Source organism: Papaver somniferum, chromosome 9 (genome assembly GCF_003573695.1).
Source record: "Papaver somniferum cultivar HN1 chromosome 9, ASM357369v1, whole genome shotgun sequence".
Lineage (NCBI taxonomy): Eukaryota > Viridiplantae > Streptophyta > Magnoliopsida > Ranunculales > Papaveraceae > Papaver > Papaver somniferum.
The window spans coordinates 158,109,507-158,119,559 of NC_039366.1; the positions used below are offsets into that span (position 1 = coordinate 158,109,507).

The 10,053-nt window shown below is 37.9% G+C and overlaps 1 protein-coding gene and 1 pseudogene across 3 annotated transcripts; one reads left to right on the forward strand and one right to left on the reverse strand.

Annotated features, from left to right (window-relative positions):
- Positions 1 to 224: 224 nt before the first annotated feature.
- LOC113309805 lies at positions 225 to 1,630 on the forward strand (annotated as a pseudogene).
- Positions 1,631 to 1,657: 27 nt separating this feature from the next.
- LOC113309804 (dihydrolipoyllysine-residue acetyltransferase component 1 of pyruvate dehydrogenase complex, mitochondrial-like) lies at positions 1,658 to 8,874 on the reverse strand. 3 transcript variants are annotated; one of them, XM_026558317.1, is made up of 24 exons: positions 8,595 to 8,874; positions 8,074 to 8,130; positions 7,697 to 7,754; positions 7,590 to 7,614; positions 7,379 to 7,428; positions 7,232 to 7,276; positions 7,007 to 7,080; positions 6,579 to 6,648; positions 6,272 to 6,392; positions 5,907 to 5,956; positions 5,782 to 5,826; positions 5,580 to 5,653; positions 5,165 to 5,234; positions 4,622 to 5,020; positions 4,440 to 4,500; positions 4,308 to 4,352; positions 4,137 to 4,220; positions 3,680 to 3,756; positions 3,550 to 3,612; positions 3,228 to 3,298; positions 3,079 to 3,139; positions 2,626 to 2,686; positions 2,463 to 2,543; positions 1,658 to 2,100 (listed from the first exon to the last, which is right to left on the reverse strand). In XM_026558317.1, exons 1-24 carry the CDS (start codon positions 8,684 to 8,686, stop codon positions 2,042 to 2,044), a joined length of 1,893 nt encoding a protein of 630 aa, XP_026414102.1. In that variant the 5' UTR covers positions 8,687 to 8,874; the 3' UTR covers positions 1,658 to 2,041. The 3 variants fall into 3 exon arrangements, with proteins under 3 accessions (XP_026414102.1, XP_026414101.1, XP_026414103.1); XM_026558316.1 differs by having other exon boundaries at positions 7,590 to 7,620; XM_026558318.1 differs by lacking the exons at positions 5,782 to 5,826; positions 5,907 to 5,956; positions 6,272 to 6,392; positions 6,579 to 6,648; positions 7,007 to 7,080 and having other exon boundaries at positions 7,590 to 7,620; positions 8,595 to 8,873.
- Between the last annotated feature and the right edge of the window lie 1,179 nt (positions 8,875 to 10,053).

Consider the following 10,053-nt stretch of genomic DNA (forward strand, 5'->3'; position numbering starts at 1 on the left):
CATGCACTCCCACTACCGAGCATGTGTGGAGTTATATCTATAATACTCGATTCATCCGCTCACCCGTGTATATTAAACCCGTCGGACAGTGGATTGGATGCGGATGCACTTTTAAAATCCATCATTTTAATGGATTGGGTGCGGCGTGCGAGTGATGCCAAATCCGCACCCACCCATCAGTTGCTCACCCCTTGAGTTCGTAGGCGGCCTAGGCCCATGACCTGAACTACTAATGAAGTTGAGTTAGAATCATGAGGGGGAGAGAGAAAAATTTAAGAACGAGTTCTCAGCTAGGTCAGAGCGACGAGAGAAGTTTCAGTGGACTGATGGAAACACTTGTTGAAGCTGCCCTAAGAGTATTAAACACATCTGATCCAGTGGAGAAAGCGAAACTAGGAGATGCTGTGGCTACTCAATGGCTCCAAGGTTCCATTCTGGAACCCTATAATCAATCTCTTGATTTAGATGTCCCAGATCGACCAGCGAGACTCGCCAACGTAAGCATATTCAGAAAATTTGCAATTCAGTTTTCAGGTCAGTTAAGTGTTTGATGAAATGCCTCAGCGAGTTGATTAAACTGCTGTGCAGGTGAAGTTGGTGTCGCCAAGTCTCATGCCAAAACTCGGCAAAGCTGGGAATCTACAGAGTAGACAAGCTATAGTTCACAGTCTTGTCCACATTGAAAGCTGAGCAATTGATTTGTCTTGGGTATGATTCAGATTGTTACTGTTGCTAATGTTTATTTGATCAGATTGGAAGTAAACTTTGATTTCTGTTTGACGTGTAGGACATTATAGCTCGTTTTGGTAAGCAAGAATCAATGCCGAGAGAATTCTTCACAGATGTCGTTAAGGTGGCTCAGGACGAAGGTCGTCACTTCACACTCCTTGCAGCACGTCTAGAAGAACTGGGTTCGTTCTATGGAGCCTTACCAGCTCATGACGGGCTTTGGGACTCTGCCACTTCTACTTCCAAAGATCTTTTGGCTCGTTTGGCAATCGAGCATTGCGTTCATGAGGTTTGTTTGACTTACTTGCTTGTCCCTCTTAAGGTGCTTATATCCTGCTTAAGCCTGCTTGATTCAGTATACAAAGTTGAGTTTTCAAAAACAAATTACGACTCAAAATCACTAGTACCAGCGTTTTTCAAAAGCAAAAAGACCGAATACAAAATAATTTCTGACTGAAATATCACTTCCCAACTCAGGCTAGGGGACTTGATGTGCTTCCTACAACCATCTCCCGGTTCCGCAATGGAGGTGATAATCAGACGGCAGACTTGTTAGAAACTGTTGTCTACCCGGAAGAGATAACTCACTGTGCTGCTGGAGTAAAATGGTTCAAGTATCTTTGCCTGAGAAGTAAAGATCAGGTGCTCAGTACTGGCTTAAGTTCTGGAGCTGTGGAGGATAGAGAAACTGATATCCAGGAAGCAGAGCAAGAAACAGAAGAAGGTGACACCAAAATGGTGATTCAGAGGTTTCATGAAATTGTTAGGTCTCATTTCAGGGGACCACTTAAGCCTCCTTTCAATGCAAAAGCAAGGGAAGCTGCTGGATTTGGACCTCAATGGTATGAACCTCTAGCTGTTAAAGAGTGATGACTCGAGTCTCTACAAAGTTTCAGTGCGTTATTTACTAAATGTAACAAGATCCATATGAAAAAATTGATTTTATTGCACTAGCTTTGTTACAAAATGAGAAGAGTAATAAATTTATTTTTATTGCTTATTACAGTATACCTCGTGAAACAGCAACTCTCAATTTCTTGTCAAAAAAAATAAACACCTTGTTTTAAGACCTGAGAAGCTCAGGAACTTCAGACATCTGCTTATGCAGTAAATGATAAAACCTTATAACATAATGCTGTTGGACAGAGATTACAAGCACCAATACAAATTCTCAAGTGTTCAGGAACGAATCTTTCTAGAATTGAAAGAACTTCTGCAAGTGTCTGAGCTTGAAGAGATAACCCCCGTAACGTGTAGAACTCTCCCTGGAAGTTTCTTATCGTGACCTCATGGGATTTTATCTGATGTCTTATTACAAGAGAAATCTTCGAATGTCGCTGAAGTTTGAGTTCAAAGCCGAAAGGAATGAACCTGCAAACAAATAAGCAGAAATCATGTTGATGGTCCATTGCAAATTTGACTGGTATTTCAATTTTCAAATTCTTCACAATAAATGAATCAGCGGTCCTCTGTGATGCCAATGTTATAGAAAGCAAACTTAGAGACCTCTGTGATGCCAATGTTATAGAAAGCAAACTTAGAGACCTAACTCAATGTTCTACAAGCGTATTTTATATCCTCATGACCTGCATATCCATTGTCATTCTAAGGGGCAGTGACTGATTTTAGTGTTCATCTCAAATATGTTCAATTCCATGAAGGGTGTGTAATATCCAAAACAAACGCTTCCCAAAAAGATAAAACAAGAAGATGGAGTTTTCAATTATACATACTGCCAACTTTTCCGTCAAAAACACGATGATCTGCTGATAGTGTTACATTCATTCTTGTGACAACTGCTGGTTTTTCAATGCCTAGAAAGAGAAAACACATTGTTAAAGTAAATCTCCACAGTTATCGAATAATTATGTAAAGAAATACAAGAACATATCTTACCATCACTATCAATTGAAGGTTCAACAACTTTGTTACCTCTGCCAACAGCCATGATGCAAGCCTGTGAGGAAAAACAATGAGAATGTTTCGATACTGGTTTATTTTCATGTTATACTTGGAATTGTGAAACCAGTGGAGTCCAAGGTCCACCATATCAACATACGAAAGTTAGTAGAAGAATCTGGAATAAGAGCTACTAAACAGTCCAACAAACTAATTAAATGATTGTTTCTCCTTTATGAAGGACATGAATGAACCAAGAAGCACCAAGCTTGCATCACTAGATTGTGTTAGATAAGCAGGAATGACTTTGCTAGGATCAATATGAATATGCAGATTCATGGGAAAGATAGCTTCTGAATAGGAGCTCTATTTTTTACTTGGACTGCTATGACTAGGGAAAGAAATTTGATTTTCAGTGGAGATATCAAAAGTCATAGATAAAGTGGATACCTGTGGAGGGTTTATAATGGCACAAAATCTATCCACCGGGAACATTCCCAAATTTGAAATGCTGCACAAAGTTTACAAACAAGCTCAATATTTTCCCATATGGTATCCGCAGTAGTTAATGCATAAGTTGGACCGAAATGGTAGGTAACCTGAATGTTCCTCCTTGAAATTCATTAGGCGTAAGTTTCCCTGCACGCGCCTTCTCTGCTAATTCTTTGACCTGAAGTTTGAAAACAGAAAGATTAATTGGGATGACGATGGAAAACAATTAACTATTAAGAATCTAAATAACTTCACTGACAAGATAACAAAGTGATAAGCAGTAGAAAGACCAAAATATATTGCACAAAGGTAAAGTTAGAACTCTAGATAACAAGTCACATTACGAACTCAAACTATTCTTACAAGTTGAAACAAAGCGAGGAACTGTAAAGTAGTATAATCCTATATATTGGATGTTTCTAAAGTTACCTCGGTGGAGATTGCTGAAATAGACTTTTGATCTGCATTTCTCACAATTGGAGTCATCAACCCCTGTTCCTTTAAGTCATTAGTTTACAATTTTTTACATTTCCCAAATGAGAAGCTGAGTGTATATTACCTTCTCTGTAGCCACAGCAATTGAAATGTCTACAGAATCACATAGAATAACTTCTTCTTTCTCGGCACTCCAGTAAGCTGCCCTTGTAGGAACATGATAATGTCAGCCTGAGGTTGAGCAATATGGAAAAATTCTAGTCTAGAATGATATGAACTCTCTTTGTAACAAACAAGGACCAGGTAATATCATGCAAGAAATTTATAAGAAGTCAGAAGACAACCGGGAGCAGAGAGAGGAAAAAAGATAGTGTCTTTCCCATGCCTACGAACAAGAACTATACACTATGGCAGGGAACTGCTTATAAGTTGAAAATAGGAAATACATAGTAGGTCAAAAGCTAAAAAGTGCATTCTGTGTATTTGAGCTTCTGTGGTCGGCGATAGTAAAAAGTAAGCTCTCTAATATAGTTTTGAAAAGTAGGTGGACAACTGTATCGAGTTGTGGGAGAATGTTATACCATTAGCTTCGGGCACATTTCTCAGAGCAAGCGCAACAGCTTTGATGACGATATCATTAACTGAAACTTTAATGTCGTGCTTCTCTGCAAAGACAGATGAAGATATTAGCCCTTCATGGATTTACTTGAGATCCTAACCAAGTTCACAAAAGAGAACTGCTTGTAGATTACCTTTAAGATCCTTTCTAAAAGCGAGCAAGGGATCCAGTATAACATCTGATAACAACCATCAGGTATCTTAGATCATAGAAAGGATTCAGTGATAACATACATGAATAAATCTATTAGATTAAGAGGTCATACCCGAGGATAAATATAAATGCGGTGTAGTCATTTTAGATTCCAACAGCCGTTTTGCTATCACCTGTAAAACAACATGGACATAAGAGCACATATAAAAAAAATTGCATACGAGTTAGACAGCTTCCATGATACATTAACAGAAAACTATGGGGAAACTCAAAAATGGTTCAGATAAAACCTGCCTTGCGGATTTGACTATTGGGAAAATCTTCATAACTATCTGAAGACCTTGACCCGGAAGATGATACTCCGGGAGTTTGTGGCAGGGACTGAGTTGATTGAGATGTTTTATCTTTTGATACATGAGAAGGTCCTGATGATCCCTTTCCAGACTTTATTGCAGCTAAAACATCCCCTTTCAGAAGGGTACCAAGAGGGCCTGATGCATGCAGCGAAGATGCATCGAGGCCAAATTCTGTAATGAGCAACTTTGCTGATGGACTAATCCTGGTAAAACCTGTTTTCTGGAGCTTTCCTTCTTTATCAACAGCTTGACGTGCTGACTTTTCCTCTTTGACCTCAGGAGTTGATGCCCCGGATAAAGTGGATGGAATTTTTTTAATGTCATCTGGATCCTCAACCTTGCAAATAAGCAGTAGTTAATATATGGAACATGTTTGAACCATTGATAGAAGGTGGTGCTCCAACACAGATGGAACAACCAATAAAAACAGACTCATTTAACGCATTTTAACACCTTCAATTAAGAAAATCAAACTACTTACTGTAATTGCAATAGGTTGTCCCACAAGCACATCCTTTGAACCTTCTGGCACTAATATCTTAGCCAGGAACCTACAGAGGAAGTCCATCACAGAATGAGAGCCAAAAAACGGAAATAGAGCAATAGCTTGAATACTCAAATGTCAAAGTGTATTCAGATTTCCAGTAAAAGTGATAGTCGGTATGGAGTCCTAAGACTACAAATCACACTGTGAAGAATGGTTTGTCCAACAGAAAACAAGAGGATATATTACGATAGAAAGGTACATTCATGCGAAAAGTTTCTTGAATAAAAGGTGTTCTATTCCTTAAGCGAGCTGTGTAGGAAAAAGCGCACGTCAAGGATACACAGTCCACTAACTATATGTACCATCTCTATGTGTTCCAATATTCAAAAGAAAACATCATCAAACTTACCCCTCCTCAAGACTTTCAAACTCGAGGGTAGCTTTGTCTGTCTCTATCTCGCACAAAATGTCACCCACTTCTATCTGGTAAATATAATAAATGATCATCAGCCCGATTAATTGAGAAAGACTTGCTGGTCTGGTAAGCAACTACAGTTGTTCTTTGATAATCCAGTAAAGCTACACGAGATATCAAGATTTATACAGCTGACCTTATCCCCTTCTTTCTTCCTCCATTTCACAATGTTACCTTGGTTCTGCATCGCAAACATACACATAAATTGAAGGTAGCATTTCCACAAGTACGCTGAAAGTGATACAAAATCGATTCACTTACCATGGTAGGGGATAATGCTGGCATGTCAAGAACAGCATGGGGAGGAAGATCTGAAGAACAGAAAAGTGAGGAGCATTAATAGACATTTCTAAGCCTCTATAAGAAGTGGTGAAAACTGAAAAAAATAGCTCTGAAGACAGAGCAATAAGTAAGCAGATATCAAACAACAATACAAGGGTAATAGGGTTGTAAAATGATAGAGCTAGAGGGAAAGAGCCGGGGTCTCTGTGTTACATGGTAAGGAATTACTTGTAAATCCATTTTCTGCTGCTCATGGCAACAAATGGAGCGCAGACTAACTTTAGCCGACTACTATTATTATACAAAAATTAAATAAATATGGATAAAGATGAAAATTATTATACCTGCAGTTGAAATTTGAGTTCCAACATCTTTAGTAGCTGAAGCTTCTTCTTTGGGTTCTTTCTCCTCTGAATTCCCAGATATATCACTTGGAACATTTTTAATGTCATCTGCATCCTCAACCTTGCAGACATCAACATTATAGATGTCAGATACTTGAACGATTCCACTAAATACGATCCTAGTTATAGACATAACTTAAAAGAACTAGTAGAGGACAAACCCACCAATAAACTGCAACAATTCCCAGGCAATAATGCAAGAGAAGGACACAGGAACTTTACTTGTATGAAAATTAGCAGAACTTACTGTTATGTAAATAGGCTGTCCCACAGGAACATCCTTTGAACCTTCAGGGACAAGTATCTTAGCTAGAAACCTGTATAATATGTTTAACCAGAAAAAACGGCAACACCAACTTAAATACAGCTCAAGAGTATAAACATCGAGTTAAAATTGTGCAGAAAAGATACTAGCATACAGTTATACAGTGTTTACAAACTTCCTATAATTGAAGCTCCAATACTGTGATATGCAGTATAAGAAAGTCACTACAATTGCATGGTTTCTCATATTCAAATCAAGAACTAGGAGCCTTAATAGGTCAGAGTGTGTATCAAGATTAACAACTTTTATTGTGTACAAGCAAAACCACAGGGGGTCCACATTATAAAATTTAAGGTCAATCTTCCTCATATCATAATGCACCGGCACCAAACTGAACGAGTTAGGCTTACCCCTCTTCTTGACTTTCAAACTCGAGGGTGGCTTTGTCTGTCTCTATCTCACAAATTACATCACCCACTTCTATCTGTTAGACCATGTGAATACAGATGAAGAGAAAGAAAACATTAATCAGATAACAAATCATGGAAGAAAATGAATTGATTTCATGGTCTAATATTGCCAAAAGGAACTGTAACACAATTGGGGGATTTATTAAAATGAAAAGGTTTCAAGACCTTATCCCCTTCTTTCTTCCTCCATTTTGCAATGTTCCCTTGGTTCTGCATAGGAATGTAAACACGGCCTCAACTTCTGAAGAAAGTTTTATGTAATTAAGAGCTGAAATAAGATGATAGAATCAATTCATTGCCAGCTTTCTTTACCATTGTAGGGGATAATGCCGGCATTGCTACAACCGCGTGTAAAGGAGCCTCTGCAATAATAGGAAACCTAACTATTAGAAATAAATCTGTTTTGCCATATGAGACAGCCACTCCCTCAGAAGTAGAAAGAGTTCAGTGAATTCTGAAGAAATAATACACCAAAACTATGTAAAGCAGAATTTTAACAGAAGTTTCATGGGAAATTTTATACCGGAAGAAAAAGATCGAGTTCCGTGCTGCAGCTGTCACAAATAGCTAAATTTAGATGAATCCAAAACTAAGACAAGAGGAACTATTATGGAGAATGAAATCACTAACCTTGAGCATCGAAGAACTCCGACAAATACCACTCGGCCTTGGTAAGGACGAAACAGGCCTAAAAGTACAGATGTGCCAACAACGTGTCAGACAAAGTGCACAAGCATAAAAAGAAAGTTACTGAGCCATGTGCGATAATAATCAGAGAGCACTGAGCTTAGATGATAACTACTAGTTAGTGTTTTGCATCTACAAAAGAAACAGTGAATACAACTCTGTTTTGCATCTACAAAAGAAACAGTGAATACAACTCTGAAAGTACACAGTATCCTCAAATTTCTTATATATAAGACTGTGACATTCATCAGGTTCTTGATGTCTTAACAGACTATCCATCTGGAGACCATACAACATAGAGATTTTCAAATATCACTAACCTCAATGAAGTGCCATTACCAATGCCCTCTACTAAAACATCCTTCTCAGTGACCAAGCTGCACAAAAAGTCAAGAAAATTTAAGAAACTAATCAAATACTATATTACACAAAGTGGTTAAACTTCAAAATTCATAAAATGCAAAAACAGGCTAATGTAAATTAAACAAGCAAAGTAAATTTCCCTTGCTATTACTAAAATCTTCATTAAACTCAATCTAAACAGAAATGAAAAGTATAATGTATAGCACCCTCAATGGTGAATTAAACAAGAACAAACGAATTGGGGATGCATTCATTACAGCTATTCCTTCAATTACCACCAATAATACCCCTTACGAAACATTTAATCAATAAAAACTTAACCATTATTGTTCATATTAGGGTGAAAAGCGTTCAGCTGAAATATGTTGTTCATCGCAATCTGCTATTATTAACTTGTTTGTATCATTTGAAGTTCACCAATTCAAATAATATCTACTTTATCATGTTTAAGAGAATTCAACGGGAGAGAGGGTAATACCGTGAGAGGGATCTGCAAGTAGTAAGAGAACGAGAACGGATAATCGAAGGTGCACGAGATATGACCAGACGACGAACCTGAGAGATCGCCATTAGAAAGAAAAAGAGAGGGATAGAAAAAGAAAAAGAGGATTCTCAATTCGGAGTCAGACTCCGCCAAATTATTCTACTACTAGTGCAAGTTTCATAAGGAAAGATCGATCGTATTTTCTGCGTAATCGTGAAAAATGGGTTTAATTCAGCCCTGTTTTATTTCTCTCTACTTTTCCGGCTGGCTCCACCAAAATAAACAAGGAAATAAAAATATTTCTCTAAAAAGTCCAAACACATTTTGCACTGGCTTTTGGGCCTCAACAAAAACCATCACCACTTCTGGTCACTAACCTAAAGTGTGGCGAGTTGTACATGAATCCGATGGTCAGCAATTGGCCAATATGCCTGCCCAAAGTACGACCTTTTTTCTGGAAAAGGAGGTTTCCATCGTATCATATATAAAAGATAAATGATAACCAGCATGCTTGAATTACTACGCATGCAGCCGAAAATCACATTCGGGTTAGCTTTCAATCTAGGTTGTGGATATCCGTAAACTAAAATGGTTAATACTTGTCGTGTTTAATAACAATCGATCCATCATCAGGTTAAGTATCGCACCACAATCCAATCATACTATTCCTCTCCCAGACCTTAGTTGATGAGAATCTCATGAATAACCACACGCAATCATTATAATTCCAAAACCATCGTGTTGTCCCAAAAATTGTAAGGAAAGGTTTACGCCTGATATGGAAAAACAATCCCAGTATACAATTCCTATTACGCCTATTGTGTGTAAATGATCTCGAATTTTTGGGATTACTACGAAATACATTCAATGTTGTTGATTCAACTGAAGTAACAGATGAAGAGTTGATATCTTGGCTGTTTTTCTCTTGACTAACAAGATTATAAAACTTGGCAGCAGAGAGCATATGTTTCATCAATAAGATATGGCTCGCAATGAAGCAAATCAATCGTGCAGTCCCTGAAGAAACTTCGTGGACCTGTCTTGATTGTGATTATCCATAAAACTCTTGCGTGCTCCACAGGTACATGGTTCAGGTGGTCAGAATGAATCCAATTGATCCCACATAGATTTGAGACGAGTGAAATACATTATGAAACTTGAGTTGTCTTGTTTAAGTGAAAAAATGGATTGTTTCAAAACATACAACTTATGAGCATTGGTATGAGAAAAACACACTTTGATATCCAACCACATATCACGAACTGAAGGAAAAATACATGATACTTGGTTGGATTTTTGGATCAACAGAGTTGATATCCAACTGCCAACCAAATCATCACATCGTGTCCAATCAGGGATATTTGATTCATCTGTTGGTTTCTTGACTTTACCATAGATATAGCTTAGCTTTGGCACTTAATTAGGGCTTTAGTCATGTCCCTTACCCAGGCAT

Excerpts from the sequence above, each read along its gene's own strand:
- LOC113309804 (XM_026558316.1), bottom strand. The coding sequence starts at position 8,686 with ATGGCGATCTCTCAGGTTCGTCGTCTGGTCATATCTCGTGCACCTTCG. Across the intron at positions 7,429-7,589 it reads AACTCGATCTTTTTCTTCCG|AGGCTCCTTTACACGCGGTT; the intron begins GTATAAAATTTC and ends CTATTATTGCAG. Across the intron at positions 5,021-5,164 it reads GACAACCTATTGCAATTACA|GTTGAGGATCCAGATGACAT; the intron begins GTAAGTAGTTTG and ends CTTATTTGCAAG.